This window comes from Tursiops truncatus, chromosome 20, assembly GCF_011762595.2.
Source record: "Tursiops truncatus isolate mTurTru1 chromosome 20, mTurTru1.mat.Y, whole genome shotgun sequence".
NCBI lineage: Eukaryota > Metazoa > Chordata > Mammalia > Artiodactyla > Delphinidae > Tursiops > Tursiops truncatus.
Genome location: NC_047053.1, coordinates 47,836,799 through 47,855,223, shown reverse-complemented (window position 1 = coordinate 47,855,223; position 18,425 = coordinate 47,836,799). Strand labels below are relative to the sequence as shown.

The 18,425-nt window shown below is 50.8% G+C and overlaps 1 protein-coding gene across 1 annotated transcript in view; it reads left to right on the top strand.

Moving 5' to 3' along the window:
* The window catches only part of CCDC40 (coiled-coil domain 40 molecular ruler complex subunit), a 42,863-nt gene extending 24,728 nt beyond the window's left edge, over positions 1-18,135 (top strand). Inside the window, exons 11-20 of the mRNA XM_073797761.1 lie at positions 2,586-2,829; positions 2,910-3,092; positions 7,491-7,736; positions 8,706-8,919; positions 9,330-9,499; positions 9,610-9,701; positions 11,114-11,234; positions 14,331-14,519; positions 16,039-16,197; positions 17,244-18,135. Of these exons, the coding sequence (XP_073653862.1) occupies positions 2,586-2,829; positions 2,910-3,092; positions 7,491-7,736; positions 8,706-8,919; positions 9,330-9,499; positions 9,610-9,701; positions 11,114-11,234; positions 14,331-14,519; positions 16,039-16,197; positions 17,244-17,489 (1,864 nt within the window). The 3' untranslated portion in view covers positions 17,490-18,135. The remainder of the gene's footprint in view (positions 1-2,585; positions 2,830-2,909; positions 3,093-7,490; positions 7,737-8,705; positions 8,920-9,329; positions 9,500-9,609; positions 9,702-11,113; positions 11,235-14,330; positions 14,520-16,038; positions 16,198-17,243) is intronic.
* The last annotated feature ends 290 nt before the right edge of the window (positions 18,136-18,425 follow it).

Here is an 18,425-nt window from a genome sequence, read left to right as displayed (position 1 = left end):
ATAGGGATCACATTGAATGTGTAGATTGCTTTGGGTAGTATGGTCATTTTAACAATATTGATTCTTCCAATCCAAGAACATAGCATATCTTTCCATCTGTTTGTGTCATCTTCAATTTCTTTCATCAGTGTCCTTTAGTTTTCAGAGTACAGGTCTTTTGCCTTCCTAGGTAGGTTTATTCCTAGGTATTTTATTCTTTTGCTTATTTTTAAACTGAGTGGTTTATCTGATTATTGAGTTATGAGTTCTCATATGTTCTGGATACAAGTCCTTTACCAGATGTGTATTTTGAAAATATTTTTCTCCCAGGCTGGCTTGTAATTTCATTCTCTTAACGATGTTTTTTGAAGAGCCAAAGTTTTAAATTTTGATGGATTCCAATTTATTAATTTTTTTCTTTCATAGTTCATGCTTTTAATGTCCTCTCTAAGAAATCTTTGCCTGACCTAGAGTCATAAAGATTTTCTCTATGTTTTCTGCTAAAGTGTGATAATTTTAGCTCTTCCATTTAGGTATATGATCTATTTCAAGTTAATTTTTTTTTTTCTTGCGGTATGCGGGCCTCTCACTGTTGTGGCCTCTCCCGTTGCGGAGCACAGGCTCCAGACATGCAGGCTCAGCGGCCATGGCTCACGGGCCCAGCCACTCCACGGTATATGGGATCTTCCTGGACTGGGGCACGAACCCGTGTCCCCTGCATTGGCAGGCAGACTCTCAACCACTGCACCACCAGGGAAGCCCTCAAGTTAATTTTATTATGGTCTGAGGTTCAGTCTTTTTTTGCATGTCCATCTCCAGTTGTCTTAGCACCCTTGGTGAAAAGACCATCCTTTCTCCACTGAAATACCGTGGCACCTTTGTCAGAAATCAGTCAATTGTGTGTATGTGTGTGTGTGTGTGAGTGTGTACACACTCCATCCTGTTCCATTGATCTATTTGTCTATCTTTCACCAATACCACATTGTCTTCATAAGTACAGCTTTATAGAAAGTCTTTAAATCAGATATTGGGAGTCTTTGTTCTTTTACAAAATTATTTTGGCTATCCTAGGTCCTTTGGATTTCCATATGAATTTTAGAATTAGCTTGTCAATTTCTGGGGAAAGAATGCCTACTGGCATTGAGATTGGAAATGCATTGAGACTATAGAGCAGTTTGAGGAGAATTGGCACCTTAATATTGAATCTTCTGCTGCGTGAACACAACATATCTCTTCTGTATCTTTTTTTTTTAATGTGTACAGGTATTTATTGCTATACTGGTGAAATTGGGAAAAAGCAGAAAACTGGATAGAGCCTAAATGTATACCAATGAGATATTTAAAATACTATCTGGTCATTGAAAAGAATTAAGGCGATTTCTATATACACTGATATTGAATATCTCTAAGATACAACAGAAGAAAAAGTAAGGTGCAGAATAGGATATACTAAGCTTCCACTTGTGATTTTTTAAGTGGAGAGAAATACGCAAACACCCACAAACATAATGTTTATATATACATAAAATATATCTGGCAAGACATTTAAGAGACAGTAACAGTTTGCTGGGGGAAGAGAGTCCAAGGCCCAGGAATAGATGTGAGAAAAATATGGAAGGTATTATTCTAGTTCAAGAAGAAAGTACTTTTTGAATTTTTGAATAAAAACTTATTCAAAGGATAAGATACCACAAGTAGAGAAAAGCATGCTTAAAGTACAGCAGGACAGCACAGAATGAAAGGGAAAAAATGTCTCACACACACAAATTCAAATTCCATTATCCAGGATCTGCATTTTTTAACTTGACATTACTTATGGGTATTTCCATGACCAGTATGCTGAGACGATTTGAAGAGACAGCCACCTGTATTCCTCCCAGCCACACCATTCACTGTGCGCCTCAAATGCTTTAAGCTTCGTGTTCACGAGTACAAAACTGAGATAACAGCATATCCTTTCCAAAGGTTATGGTCATGACTAAAGGAGATGGACTGGCGCCAACCACTCCCCACCCACAAGCACAAGGCAACAGTTTCCTGCCCTTTCCCCCTCCCATAATCACAATATTAGAAGAGTTTTAGACTTGGATTTGAGATAGGTAATAGTTCTTTTAACTTTTATTTTTATTTATTTATTTTATTTTTGGCTGCACAGCATGCAGGATCCTAGTTCCCCAACTAGGGATCGCACCCATGACCCCTGCAGTGGAAGGATGGAACCCCAACCACTGGACTGCCAGGGAAGTCCCAGGTAATAGTTCTAATACATTAGAAAATATTAGTCAAGATTTGAGTACTATTGGGACTTCCCTGGCAGTCCAGTGGTTAAGACTCCATGCTTCCACTGCAGGAGGTGTGGGTTGGATCTCTGGTCAGGGAACTAAGGTCCCACGTGCCGCACAGTGCGGCCAAGAAATTAAAAATAAATAAATAAATAATGTGCGAAAGTCATAAATTTTTTAAAAAAGATTCAACTACTATTGAAAGAGTTGGTTTCCTAATTTCTTTCTCTCCACTCTGTGAGCTTCCTCTGAGCAGGGTACCACCATACATACATACATCGTTGGTGTTCCAACGTCCTAGCTTTGCTCTTTCACTTTTGGCAGCGAATGCCAGCATCAAGTCAAGTCCATGGATGGCGAGCTCGAAGCCTATAAGAAATCCATCATAAAGGAGGAAGAAAAGAATGAGAAACTGGCCAGTATCCTGAACCGGGCAGAGACGGAAACCAGCCTGATGCAGAAACTGACTTCGCAGTGCCTGGCCAAGGAGGAGGCCCTGCAGAATGAGTTCAACACCTACAGGCTCACCCTGCTGGACACGGAGGACGCACTGGGCAAGGCCCACATGGTATGGTCATGTCTCCCACCTGCAGGGCAAGCCTCCCCGACCTCCTTCACAGCGCCCACCCTTTGGCTCTTTCTTTCCAGGAATACACGGCAACCATAGGCCAATTGCAGACTCTCCACCAGACCATCCAGCATGAGCTGGAGCTGGGGAGGAAGATGGATGCCTCCATCGTGGAGAAGCTGCAGGAGCACGTGACCTCCAACAAGATGACAAAGTACTTCCACCAGCTCATCCTGAAGCTCCAGAAGGAAAAGACCAACCTGGTATGCCACCTGCACACACCCGGGCCTCGAAAGGCAGGTGCCCCCAGGGAGAGCAGGCATTGGGGTGCCTCTCGCGGGGAACAGACCACATGTGGTGGAATGGGGGGGAGCAAGGGGCACTCAGCATGTTCATTCACCTTTCATTTTTTTCTAGTTGAAAAGAAATGCATTTTTATTGTAGGGAACCTAGAAGTACAAAAAGGCATAAGAGGAAAATAAGACAGCTGAAGTCCCACCATCCAGAGATAATCTCTTCTGAAATTGTGGTGTATTTCCTTCTGGAAATTTTTCTAAACACACACGGTCATACTCATACACACAAAGACACACAGAAACACACGTGCACATACACATCCCCATGTGCACATGTGAGCAAACACGCACACTCGTTCACACACACGCAAACATGCACACATTTGTGCAACATGTTCACATACATGAACACACATGTGAAGACACCTATGCATACACAACCCTATAGGACATAGGACTCTTACTATATACCAGTTTTTAATCCACTCTAATCCATTTACATTAATTTTAATGAAATATAACACAGAGAGAAAAGTGCACCAACAAGTGTAGTTGTCAATGAATTTTTCACTATGTATGTAGTGTTTTATTTTACATTATTGGCCGCATTCAACATAACATTTTCCATTAAATATGCTTAGAAAAAGTACATGTTGGCTTATGCATCACATTTCATCCTACAAATGTATGTGTTTTGTTCAACAGTTCTCTCATTAGACACTTCAGGTTGTTTCTAGGTTTTAAGCTTTATAAATAAGTCAGCACTGAACATGCTTGCTCACACATCTTTGTCCACATGTCTGAGGATAAATTGCTGCAGCAGAAACCCTGGTCAAATTGGTAGGAGCATTTTAAGTGGATTGTGGAGTTGCCCAAGCCTCTGCCTCCCCAGGGTGTGCCTGGAGGTCCTGAGTGAATATGATTGGCCCACCTGGCCTGGGGACCCCACCCCTACCCCTGTCATGAGCTCTCTCTTGCTCCCCCAGGGGGTCTTGCTTTTCTCTGAGTGGGGGGGGGGGTCCCTGTGTCCTTAGAAAAGCAATTTGTTACTTAAATAATTTCTTCTTTGGCTCTTCCTGTGATGTGACCCCCTGCCTCGGGGCTGCTGTCTATCTGGCTAGCAGCCTGAAGCACCTCACCCCTCCCAGACACCTGGGAGGAGACCAGCTCGCTCCCGGCCTGGTGTGCTAAGGAACCAGAGAGACAGGGCTGGAACCAAGACCGCCCATGCCTGGATCTCCTTGAGATGCCCTAGCTGACGCTGGTGGAGTACTTCCAGTTCTTATTCTGGGAAGTGGGGGCAAGACTACCTGCTGGGAGCAAAAATGGGGGGGCAGTGTGTACTGGAGAAGCTATGGAGTGTGTTGGGTGTGAAGTAAACCTGCCCAGCCCTGCTGCAGCACCACAGAGGCCGGTCCCCTGGCCCCCAGGTGTCCCTCTTCCCCAGCCACCCATGTAGGCGGCACATGTACTACCACTCATGTCCACAGGAGGGCAATAAGGAGTCCAGGTCCAGCATTTGTTGCAACAGTTGGTGGGCGGCAGGTGTACTACCACCCATGTCCACAGGAGAGCAGTAGAGAGTCCTGGGCCAGTGTTCGTTGAAACTATTGGTGGGCGGCATGTGTACTACCACCGATGTCCACAGGAGGGCAGTAAAGTCCTGGTCCAGCATCTGTTGCAACAATTGGTGGGCAGCAGGTGTACTACCACCCGTGTCCACAGGAGGGCAGTAAAGTCCTGGTCCAGCATCTGTTGCAACAATTGGTGGGCAGCAGGTGTGCTACCACCCGTGTCCACAGGAGGGCAGTAAAGAGTCCTGGGTCAGCGTTTGTTGCAATTGGTGGGTGGCACATGTCCCACCACCCATGTCCACAGGAGGGCAATAAGGAGTCCAGGTCCAGCATTTGTTGCAACAGTTGGTGGGCGGCAGGTGTACTACCACCCACGTCCACAGGAGGGCAGTAAAGAGTCCTTGGCCAGCATTTGTTACAATTGGTGGGCAGTCCGTGTACTACCGCCCATGTCCACAGGAGGGCAGTAAAGAGTCCTGGGTCAGCATTTGTTGCAATTGGTGGGTGGCACATGTCCTACCACCCATGTCCACAGGAGGGCAATAAGGAGTCCAACTCCAGCATTTGTTGCAACAATTGGTGGGCGGCAGGTGTACTACCACCCATGTCCACAGGAGGGCAGTAGAGAGTCCTGGGCCAGTGTTCGTTGAAACTATTGGTGGGCGGCATGTGTACTACCACCGATGTCCACAGGAGGGCAGTAAAGTCCTGGTCCAGTATCTGTTGCAACAATTAGTGGGCAGCAGGTGTACTACCACCGATGTCCACAGGAGGGCAGTAAAGTCCTGGTCCAGCATCTGTTGCAACAATTGGTGGGCAGCAGGTGTACTACCACCCGTGTCCACAGGAGGGCAGTAAAGAGTCCTGGGCCAGCATTTGTTGCAACAATTGGTGATCAGCCCATGTACTACCACCCACGTCCACAGGAGGGCAGTAAAGAGTCCTTGGCCAGCATTTGTTACAACAATTGGTGGGCAGCCCATGTACTACCGCCCATGTCCACAGGAGGGCAGTAAAGGGTCCTGGGCCAGCAGTTTTTGCAACAATAGCCAGCAGATGCAAGTCCAGCTCTGGAAAGGGGGCACTTTTCCCAAACTGTTCATTACACCTTGTGGGCTGGTGGCAGACAGGGTGGGCATATCTGGGACAAGGAGCAGAGATTGTGGAGGGACAGAATCATATGCAGCTGGGTCCAGAGGGAGGGCAGGCACAGGTGAACCATGGGGCCTACACAGTTCAGGAGCAGTACTGATGTCCCAGGAGGAGGCCAGGGTGGTCTCAACAAAGGGGACAAACAGCCCGAGGGGACTGAGGGGAGGTCGGGGTGCTCTGGTTGGCCTGGTTGGTGGCTGAAAGGGGACTTAGGAGCTGAAGCCCTTCCAGGGTGGCTAGCACTGGGGTAGAGAGGAAGGCAGGGCCCCTGTGAAGACCCAGTGACCTTGGATGGTCTTGGCAAAGAAAGGGACGGGTGGATAGCCAGAGCTCAGAGGGGCCAGAGGGACCAAGGTGTGACCGCAAGGAGCTGGGTGACTTGAGATGCTGGCAGGGTCTGGCTTTAAACCTAGGAATGTTCTGGAAAGTCATGCACGATGGCTGGTCAGAGAGTGCATGTGTGACAGAGCCAGCTGGGGTCGTGTGGGGAGGGGCAGAGATGACCCTGGGAGACCAGGAGTTGATGGGAGCCACAGGCTGGTAGAGAGCTGAGGATTTTCGTGGGCAGGAACTTGTGGGCAACCAACGGCGAGGGGCTGGCTAGCAAGGTCAAGGCAGAACCACAGCTCGGGGAAAGGGGCCCTGATCCCAAAGTGAGCCCGAGCTGCCTCCCTCCCTGATTCTCACAAGTATCCTTATGATCAACCCTCCATGGTAGGAAAGAGTGGAGCAAATCTGTCTTCGGAAACCAACAGAGGAGGCAGGGTGGGCTGGCCCAGCCTTCGGGACAGTGGCAGCCCCACGGAGCCCTGGGCACTTCTGCCCCGGGCTGAAGCTCCCACCCCCAGAACCAAGGTTGGCGAGAGCCCCAGTACAGTACAATCTTTTCTCTTAAGGACTGTGTCCAGCTTTTCCAGTGAAATGTAAGGACATTTGTCCCATCAAATAGAAATTAGAAGTTGGTGTTTGTCACAGCATTATTTAGAGTTGGAATGTTGATAAGAGATTGACAAGCTCAAAGAAGGCAGGCATCTTGGTATTCCTCACCAAAACACATGAGCTGTCAAGAGCAGTGCTCCATGATCATTGTGGAACAGATGACATTCCCAGGGGCAGCTGTGACTTGCTTCCTAATCTCTGTTACAAATATGACCGAGTATTACACAGCCATTAAAAATGACATGACATGAAAGTTGTCAAATTGCAAAGTGGCTTACAAACCTATATGTAGAGTGTGATCCTGTTTTTCTTTTGGTGGGGGGCAAAGGGGTTTATATACAAAGTCAGGAAGGCAGGATAGATTCTAAATAGTGACGCTGGCTAACTGTGTGGCAGATTTATGGGTGATCATCTGTATTTTCACATTTCCCCGTTTCAATGCACGTTACTGTTTGTTTGATAAGAAGAGATAATAATGTTAGCTTTCTTTTTCTGTGAGAAATCATTAGGGTTCCAACAAGTAGGTCCTTTGACAGGTCTTGAGGTGGAGAGAAAGCCAACATCCTCCTCTCCTGATTATGTTTTGGAATTTCTCCAGATGAATACCTGGATGATCAAGGAAACAAGAAGCCAACCAGCTCCTTTGGAGCCTCCCAGAGAGAGAAAAAAAGTTCAGACATGTTTCCTTCTGCTAATTCAGGTGACACATCATTCCAAAATTGACGGTGACATTGCTCAGACCACCCTGGACGTCACGAACACCAGCTGCAGGCTGGACATGCATCAGAAGACACTGGCTGAGCTGGACAAGGAAGTGAAAAAAGTCAACGACCTCATCACAAACAGTGAAAATGAAATCTCCAGGCGCACAATCCTGATTGAGAGAAAGCAAGGCCTCATCAACTTTTTGAACAAGCAGCTGGAGCAGATGATTTCTGAACTCGGGGTAAGACCCCAGGGCCGGGAGAGGCCGCTCGGGTTGATATCCATGCCTGGCCATTCCAGGAACTTCTTATGTTCAGAAACGAACTCACGTAGGACACACGCGTTCCTGTCCCGCTGATCATACAGGTGAAGCACACGTGTCTGTGCCAAGTGCTCTGACTCGGGCTATCTGCAGACCTTCTCTGTCGGGCCAGATAGTATTTCAGGTGTTACAGGCCAGATGGTCTCTGTCGCAATCCCCCACCCCAGCGGCTATGAGGAGGCACAGGCAGTACGTAAACAGATGGGTGTGGCCGTGTGCAGTAAAACCTTACCTAGGGCCCCTGAAGTTTGAATTCCATATAACTTCCGCCTGGCACAAAATTCTCTTCTGATTTTTTGTGCGGCCCACGGGCTATGCGAAGATAGGCAGCAGGCGGGATCTCAGCCACTGACTGCAGCTCTAAGTGAAGCGGTCTGATGAGTCTGGGGCTTGAAGTCCTACAGGTTATCCAGGTATCGCTGACCTGAGGAACCCACCAACAGCTTCAAGTCCCAGAACAGGATGGGCAGCTGGGGGCGCATTCTTAGGTAGACCTCGACACCAGAGTGCGGTCTCAGAGCTGCAACCTGCTTGGATTCCAAGGGAGTAAAGACCCTAACCCATGACAGTGCGCTGTTAAAAGACAATTTGCAAAGCCTCTTGGGTGACAGAGGCCCTGCTGCCCCTGCCCCAAGACTGGGGCATGGTGGGGCCCGGCCAGTGGAGGGAGGGGAAGGGGTCACAGACCCCCAGACCCATATCTCCCACAGCAGGTCAGTCCATATGGCCTGGGCCCTCGGGGGAAGGGACCCAATGACAGGGTCCCTGGTCCCTCTGTGTAAAGACCCCCTACTCGTCGTACAGACACATGATCTCAGGGGTCCCCACCCTCGGCAGCCCACCCAGATTTAGAGGCTCATTCTTCTTTCTGGTGAACATCACTTTCAGGGGCAAGAAGTGGGGCCCCTGGAGCTGGAGATCAAGAGGCTGACCAAGCTGATCGAGGAGCACAACGCCGGCGTGACGCAGGCCCAGGTGACCTGGCTCCGGCTTCAGCAGGAGATGGTGGCGGCCACGCAGGGGCGCGAGGAACACCTGGCCTCCCTGGACATGTCCAAGAAGGAGATCCACATCCTGGAGCAGAAGAAACTACGTATAGAAAGTGAGCTCCCCTTCCCAGCCCCCCTCCACAGCACCTGCTGTTGTGTCCCGGTCCCACCTGGTCAGCCCAGCCCTGCAGCCCCACAGGAAGTGCTGCCTGGTGTCCAGGGCCCACTCGGCCTGAACACATCATGCCCATTTCTTCCCGGAGGTCCTGCCGCCTGCTTGTCCTGCCCTTGAGCCACCCAAACCCCCCTGTTGGTGGTCAGGGTCGTTGCTTTCCGGCCCTGCCCCTGAGCTTGGCTGGTCTTTCCTAGGGGTTTGGTGTCTGAGCACCAACCCTGTCCCCTTCGGCCTCCTCTGGCTGGGCGGGGGTGCCCGAAGGTCGGCGGGGCTGGGGGGCGCTCTGGGCACAGACCCGGATCACAACCCCCAGGAGCCACCCCCGACCCCCGGCCGCCCTCCCCTCAGACAAGATCGACCAGGAGAAGAAAGAGCAGAAGCAGATCAAGCGGCACATGAAGGACCTGGACAATGACCTGAAGAAGCTCAACGTGCTGATGAACCAGAACCGATGCAGCTCCGAGGAGCTGCAGCAGGGCAACCTGGCCACGGAGGGCGAGTTCGTGCGTGCGCTCAAGGTAGGCTCCACCTTGAGCTCCCGCCCGTGGTGGGCAGGCAGGGGGCAAGGCGGGGGAACAGGTGTGCGCCCGCCCTCAGCCCCACCCTCAGCCGCCCCCTCCCCATGCAGGCCTCGGAGCGAGAGACCATCGAAATGCAGGAGAAGCTGAACGAGCTCAGGGAGGAGAAGGCGGCCGTGCTCAACAGCCTGGTGGAGGCGGAGTGAGTGCCGGGCGCGTCCTGTCCCAGGGTCGCTGCCCCGCAGAGCCGTGGGAGGCCACCATCCACGTAAACCCGGGAGGTGGGGGCGGCTCTGGAACCCGAGGTGGATCCTGGGGAAGAGTGGGGTTCTTGTCTCCTGAGCTCAGGGCAGCCCTCCCACCAAACCCATGATCGTGGTGGCTGGAAATAGAGTGGCTTCCTTTGGGACAGACTTTTTAAAAACTGTATGATCTTTCTGGTGCCTGATTGTAAGAGTAATCCAGACCCAACGGTGAGCATTTTAAACTGTGACAGTGTGTGCAGAGTAGAAAGGGGACTCACACGTAATCCAACCCTCTTCCTTTACCATTTTCTCTGTGTATTTCTTTCATTTTTTTTTAACAAAAATGAGATTGCTCTCTATGTCCCCCTTTGAAGTAACCTTATATTTTTCTGTGATGTCCTTCCCCATTGGTGCACGTAGATCTGCATCTCCAGTTGCAAGGGCTCTTGAGCGGGTACTGTATGCATGCACCCTGACTGGTGCCATGTGATTGCCAAGGGGCTGAGTGGCAAAGGGATCATCCCCTCCCTGTGGTTTGACAGAATCTACACATAACACTGCCTGGAGCTTGCAGAGGATCTTAGTCCCTCCAGGCTGCTCAACAGAGCACCACAGACTGGGGCTTCTAAACAATCAACAGGAATTTATTCCTCACGGTTCTGGAGGCTGGAAGTCCGAGATCAGGGTGCCTATATGGTCGGGTGAGGGCTCTCTTCTGGGTTGCAGACTCCTTGCTGTGTCCTCACAGGGTGGCAGGAGAGGGGGAGATCTGTGGGGTCTCTTTTATGAGGGCACTAATCCCATTCATGGGGGTCCCACCCTCATGACCTCATCACCATCCCAAGACTTGGCATAAGGATTCCAACATGTGGATTTGGGGGCAGGGGGACACAAACATTCAGACCACAGGGGGTGGGGGGGCATGTGTCTTTGCTAACATTTTAATAGCTTTCAGGCTCTTGGTCTATCTAGGCTTTTGACTTCTTCTTATATCAAATTCTATCACTTATATTTGCTTTTCTCAGTTTCTCCTAAAGTTACATATCTGTTTTCTCCTCTGCCCCAGCCCCCTGCCCCGGCCCCCCAGTGAGGGTGGTGGGCACTGGGGTTGAGTTCACCTTCTGGTCCCAGAATGGTAACATTTGTTTCTATTTAAACCCTTGCCTGGGTGCCTGCAAATTAACCAGGCCACCTGCTAGGTGAGGGCGCCCCTCATGGACGGGAAGGCGAGGGTCTCCTGTAGCCCATTACAGACATTGCTCCTTGTGCTCGGTGCCCACCCCAAGCACAGCACACAGCGATCACCAAAGCATCAGAAAGAAAGCCCCTTCGTTCTCCAGCTCTTACACTGCCTCTCCTTCCCTTAAAGACACCAGATCATGCTTTGGGACAAAAAAATCCAACTGGCAAAAGAGATGCGCGCCTCAGTGGATTCCGAGACGGGCCAGGCAGAGATCCGGGCCATGAAGGCTGAGATCCACAGGATGAAGGTGGGTGGGAGGAGGGAGGTGTGGGGAGCTTGGGAGCTCGGGGTCCTGGGAGGAAACCACTCCAGCACAGCGGCCTGCAGCCCAAGCACAGGGAAACTTGCTGTTCCCTTTGCTGACCTCCTGTATCAGGGCCTGTCCAATTCTTGTTCTTACTGCACCGAAATGGTTACAGGACACACAGCTGTCTGCACAGTATTCATGAACTATTTTACCCTCACTCTGTGCAAGCAATGCACTCCAGTATTTTTAAACGCTGGCTGTGACCCCCACCCCCACCAATCTCACGACCCATTTGTGAGATGTATCCCACTGTTGGACCAGAAAGACTCTCACTCAGTAACAGGGTTCAAGGAACACACCTACCTTTTCCTTCCGAGCCATGTTTTCTCTCTACTGTCATCTTTAGCTGGATTTCATTCCCTTGAGAAAATGCTGGTAATTAAATCACAGGCTGTCACTGAGCCAAAGGTTCAGGGCCTTAAGGATACAAATGAGAGCAGGTAATAAAAACAAATGTGACATCACTTTTCTAATTACGTGGTTAATAATAATAATAACCCCGCTAGCTATTGAGTCCAGAGGAAGTCTGATCAAATGCATCTACTGCTGATAAGTTTTAGAAAACCACTCCATTTAACCGACTTTTCAAACCGCAGAAGTTGCAGCAGGTCAAACCCTCTACCACAGAGCTTACAGCCACACAGGCATGTGCACACACACACACACATGGACGGACGGGGCTACCGCCCCCTTGCCCCCTAGTTGTGGTTTTGTTTTGTTTTGTTTTCCATAACAAAAATAGTACATATAATTCAGCAACTTATTTTTTTAAAAATAATCCAGACATTATCTTTCCTTAACAGTTGCAGAATATACTATGGATATAACATAATTTAATGAAACATTCCTAGGTTGATGTGAAGATTCAGAATGTTTCCAATTTGTTGTTTTGTCACTAAAACAATTGTTACAATGATATCCTTGTGGAAATCAATGACCATATTTGCTTTCATGGGTCTGTTTCTGGGCCCTCTGCTGTGTCCACTGATCCAAGAGCCCAAATCCACACGGTCTTGATTTCTGTGGCCCTGTCCAATGTGATTCCTCCAGCATTGTTCTTTTTTACAAAATTGTCTTGTCTATTCAATATCTTTTTCCTTTCCAAAAACATTGACAATCAGCCTGTCAATTTCTACAAAAGTTCCTGCGCGGATCATGGTTGGGATTTGAGGCTCCAGATCAATTTAGAGAGAATTGACACTTAGCATTGCTGAGTTTTCCAGTCCGTGAGCAGGTGTGTCTGTCTCCCCATTTACTTGGTCTTGTTTGATTTCCCTTGTTAGTGTTTTTGTCTTCGGCATTCGGGTTTTGCATATGTTTTGTTAGATTTATACCTAAGTGTTTCGTGTTTTCTGGTGCTGTTGTAAATGGTACTTTCTAAAATTTTCAAATTCCAGTTTCTCATTGTTAAGGTACAGAAATACAATGGACTTTTTTTGTGTGTGTGTGGTACGCGGGCCTCTCACTGTTGTGGCCTCTCCCGTTGCGGAGCACAGGCTCCGGACGCGCAGGCTCAGCGGCCATGGCTCATGGGCGCAGCCGCTCTGCGGCATGTGGGATCTTCCTGGACCGGGGCACGAACCCGTGTCCCCTGCATTGGCAGGCGGACTCTCAACCACTGCGCCACCAGGGAAGCCCCTACAACGGACTTTTTTACATTGACTTTGTTCCTGTGATTTTGCTAAACTCACTCATTTGTTTATTGGTCTATAATATTTGACAACCCACTGCATGAAAAGGGGTTTCTCAGTGGATTTGCGTTGCTGGTTTACACGTGGGGGATTGAGCACACGTGTGTGCCGGTGTGTATATGTGTGTGTGTGTTTTGGCGTTTCCTCCTTGGGAGGTTGCCTGTTTATATCTTTGCCTGATTTTCCTGTTTCTTATTTCTTAGCAATTTTTAGGACCTCCTTGTATATTGGGGTTAATAACCCCTGTCTTTAATACCTATTCTAAACGTTACCTCTGGTCTACTGCTTGCCTTTACACATTTTTTTTATGGTCTCTTTCCGCTCAGAATGTGTTTAGTGTTTAGTTGTGTATCAGTCTTTTCCTGTATGGCTCCTGGGTCTCCGGTACTGTTAAGAAGGTTCCCCAGCTTGAGGTTACACAAACAGATTCCTGAGCTTTGTCAGTTGTTTGCACATACTTAGATCTTGAATACACCTGGAATTTATTTGGGGATGTTGTGAATAGGGGTCCATCGTATTTTCTCTCTGCTGGGGAGTGAGTTATGCCAGCGGCATGTATCAGGTGATCTGTGCTTCTCTCACTGATTTGAACGGCCACGTTGATCACAGGGATGGAGTTGAGGTTGCCATCCTTGTCCTGCATCTCTGCTCTGCTGTGACAGTTATTTTGACGGGCTCGTGCCAGCGCAGAGCATTTGGTTACTGTCACCCTTGCTCTGTTTTAACCTCGTGGGCTAGGCCTCCCACCACCACTCCTAACTTAACTTGGGGATTCCTGCCTGTCTATCCTTTTGTTATTCTGAATCAACTTTATTGAGGAATAATTTACATGCAGTAACATGAACTTATTTTAAATGTCCAGTGCAGCCACCACCCCATGGAGACGTAGAGCACGTCCACCCCTGCAGAAAGCTCCCTGGCGCCCCTCGCAGCCCAGCTCCCACCACGACCCAGCCCCCAGCCCAGGCCCTATAGGCCCTACACACCACCATCTCACAAAACCATGGTGCATTTTTCCTAATGAGGAAATTAACCTTGGTGCAATACAGTTAACCAAACTACAAATTCTAACCAGAGTTCACCGTTTTTTTTGGCTAATGTCCTTCTTCTGCTCCAGGACTCAACCCTGGGCCACATCTAGTCCTCATGTCGCCCCACCTGCCCCGGTCTCTGACGGTTTCTCAGTGTTGCCCTGTTTGCCTGGTGTTCTTTACATGGACCTTAAATCACTCTGACCGGTTGACTAAGCCCCCAGGTTCCTTTCTCCCCTGGGGACATCACCCCTGCGGGTTCCCTGATGGTTCAGTTGGATGTGGTGGGAGGTCCCTCTGCTCTGTGCACCCAGGTCAAGCACAGCCAACTGCTGAAGCAGCAGGAGAAGATGATCCAGGACATGGAGCTGGCTGTCGCACGCAGAGAGACCATCTCCACTCGGGCCGAGGGGCAGTGCAAGATGGACAAGAAGCTGCTCACCCGCACAGACTTCCACCGCAAGCAGACCGAGCTGAGACGGAAGATCAGGGACATTCACAAGGTCGGGGAGCCGAGCGACTGGGAAGGGACCACGCTGCAGGCCACCTGTCCACAGGCGGTCAGCCTGTGTCACCAGCCCAGCTGGCAGGCGTGCAGGCATCACTGGCCAGGGCCGTATTTCTGATGTACTTTCCCCAGCTTGGGCTGCGATTTCACTCTGTCCTTCCTGCCTGCTTCTCGGCCGGCCCCTCCCTGCCCCACCTGCCTCACCGCCTCTTCTTCTGCCCCTCATTCCCAGAGCTATGGTCACAGCTGCTGTGTCAGGGCTGTTTTAGGAGACAGAGAAGTGACAGTGGGGGCTGGGGGTGATGAGAGGAGCTCAGGTGCAGAATCAGACAAGCTGCTTTCTTCTGTGCTGGGGACAAAAGCCTGAGCCTCACACCCCACGTGCTGGTTCTGGGTCAAGATACAATGGGTGTCAGATCAGTAGGTGCTTCCCGAGTGCCCCTAACGTTCTGCTCTGATAGGGGCTTTCTTTGGGAGTTTGTCTTGGGTTTAACAGAAGATCTATATAGGGAGGGTGCAGCTTAGGACTGGAGGCGGCCCTATTTCTGCCCCTTTCTGCCTAACAGAAATGGCATCAGGGAAGTATGGAGTGCTGGTGAAGGGCATGAGTCCCTGTGTCACTGACCCCAAGTGGGTGGTGGGGATGGGCCAGCGGGAACGTGGAGGGCACCCACTCGAGCCCATGTCCCCGTCCACCAGTCCAGATCGACTGAGCATTGTGGTGTGTGCCTTGCCCTGAGAAGGGACCAGCTGTATGGCCCAAGTGCCCCCTCCTTTTGTGATCACCAGGCTGGGCTGTGGGCTCAGACTTCCCTCAGCCCCTGCTGACCAGCTGTGTGGCCTCAGTGCGTATAGAAACCTTCCACGCCTGAATTTCCTCGTCTGCCAGTGGAGATAGGAGCAGTGGCCCCTCCCTGAGAGGCGAGGGTTACATGAGACAGAAAGCTGCCTCGGAGCCCCACTGTGGGTCCCAGCCCTGCTCTTCCACTCATGGCTCAGGCACGTTGTCTGACCTCTCTGTACCTCTGTTTACTGACCTGTGAAATGGGTCCTCACCTCATGGCATCACCCAGAGGACTGAATGGAGAATGTTGGAATAGCCCCTGTAGGGGGAGTCCTGTATGAGGAAAGGTAGCTGAAAATGACAGACTTGATACAACTGCTCATTTGGATGTTACTGGAGGCACAGAGGGGCCTTTTCCGGGCCTGGTTTGTGCATTTCTCTGCCACATTGGCCACTCCTGGCGTCCATCCCTCTCGACCCCTCGTGGCTCCCCAGGGGCCTCCTCTGCCCAGCTTGGTGACGGACTCCTCTCCGCCCCACCCCACAGAGGGTCTGGCCAGGGGTCCCTTGCTGGCCTCCCCACCCCCAATACTCTCCTGCACCCCGTCTCTTTGGGAATCCTCCTGGATCATGTGCATAGAGGGTCCTGGGGTCCTCCCAGCCTGACTCTGCTCTGTCGGCTGAATAACCGGTGGGCAGGGTCCCAGGATGCTCCTGTCTAACCCCCCAGGCCACCGAGGAGTGCACCCAAACCATCCTAGAACTGGAAGAAACTCAAAAATCCGTGAGCGACTCCCTCCTGGAGAAACAGGAGCAGCTGTCAAGGATGCAGGCCAGGGCCGACGAGCTCGAAGCTGACCTGTACCAGCTGGCAGCCCTCAAGCGGCAGGTACACAAGTCCCCAGGGCCGCCAGGGCCACAGGAACCCAGCAGCAAGGCCCGTTCCGGCCCAGCTAAGCCGAGGCTGATCGCACCTGAGGTGCTGTCGTCCACCTCATGTTTCCCATGAAGTCTCCATGGGCCGGCACTGTCCTGGGTGCCAGGGCAACAGACTAGAATAGAAAAGGTGACAATCCCTGCCCTCCTTCTGAGGGCGGGAGGGCAGGTGAGAAACAAAACGAATAAGAAAAAAGATACCATATATCTGATGGTGATATAGATACTCCGGAGAAACAGGGGGCAGAGAAGGAGCATCGGGTGGGTGGGGGCTGCACTTGTAAGTAGGGTGGTCTGAGACGGCCACACAGGGGAAGCGACACTGGAGTCAAGACTTGCAGGGAGCGAGGGAGTGAGCACCCCCAGGTACAGCAGGAGCTGGAGACTGCTGGGGCCCCTGGGCTTGCACCGCTTGGGGCCGCACCACCGTGGCCAGGGGCTTCTCCCTCAGGGAGGGGGTTGGGGGGGAGGAGTAACTTGGGGTTATCGGGATCGCTCGGCTCTCATGTTGAGTGTGGAATGGGAGGGCCAAGAGTGGACACGGAAACCTGTTTGAGGCCATGATGGTACTTAAGGAGGATGGGGACACACGGAACACAGCACGGAACGCGGGTAGCCTGGGGCTAGTGCGAAGCCGTCAGATTCTGCGTATAATTTCAAAGTCGCCCCAGTGGGATTTCCTGCTGGATTGGATGTGGTGGTGTGAGCAGAAGAGAGGGGTCAAGCAGGGCTGCAGGGTTTGGGGCCTGACCAGCTGAGATGGGAGTGGTGGGCGCCAGGCCTGGCCCCTGGCAGGTTGGACGGCGGGTGAGGGAGGGTCCAGGCTCCACCCCATGCATGTCAGCCTCTTTGCCTGGAGCTGGAGACTCAGCACCCTCAGCTGTTCATTCCTGCAAAGTTCTCCTCTGGCATGTCCTTGAGTTGGAGTTCGTGCCAGCCCAGAGGGTGTCCTCTTTTTAACGTGCGTAGCCTGACACGGGGTCTCTTGTCCCACCCAAGAACCTTTCCACGCTCGTGGCCCTGCAGTCACGCCTCAAGCACCTGCAGGCCGTGAAGGACGGGCGCTACATCTTCCTGCTCCGCAATAAGCAGTCACTGCTGGCAGAGCTCAAGCGGCTGGACGACCGCCTGGCCAGCATCAGCACCATCCTCCACCACGTGAAGGACAAGTACCCCCAGTTCCAGGAGGCCCTGCTCAAGGTCAGCCGGTCCATCAGCAACAGGCTGGAGTCATCTGGGCCCTAGAGCGCCCACCCCAAGGAGGAGATCAGTTTTGTGTATCATCAGGGGCTTCAAATCTTTCTACCCTCAGAGACACCAGTTAAGAGAAACAGACAGGCCAGCATTGTAGGAATGTTTTTTTTTTAGCCACCCAGTAGTTTAAACCAAGTCAAATGTCAGCGTTTCCAGTTGCATTTCGGTGAGTCTTCCGCTTGCAAAGGCAGTGTCAGTGAACACGAACCCATATTTCCACATTGGGCTTACTCCTCCAAGTAAAATTGGAAACCCAGGTCTCTGCTCCTGCCCCCACTCCCAGCTTGGGTTAAATCCAGATTCCCAGCTTACACGAGCAAGTCCAGGGGGACCCTGGCTGCATCTGGAAGCCTAATGCCTGAGATAAGACCACACAGGTGCATGAACACAGACCTCCTTGTCTGCCCACTTGTCCTGCCCTCTCCTCCAGCCAGGGCTCCTCCCCCCACACTCTGATTCCTGAGCCCCTACTACCTATGCCTTCTCTGCAGTTTAAAGGGAAAGTGTTCTACAAAGTAATTTTATACTTTCAGCAGAAAAATAAAACTATTTTTCTGAATATGAGAGAAAATCGTATTTATTCTAAAACATTTCAGAAATGCAAAACCCACAAAGAAGCGAGGAGGCCCTCAATCCTGCTCTGACACCGCTGCACTGGGCTTTCTGTGCCTGGTTCCACCTGACAAGGCCACAGGGTCCGGCTTCTGTATGTCATTTTGGAAAGCTTTCTCCTTTTTTTTTTTCTTTTTCATTAATTTTTATTGGAGTATAATTGCCTTACGATGTTGTGTTAGTTTCTTGCTGTACAAGCTTCCCCCTTTTTTTTTTAAGCTTGCTCGCCTTAACATGAGACTTTGTGTACGAAAAGTTCCTTGTCATTGCACATTTTCATGACAGTCATTTTATGGGTTATGACAATGTTTTCCT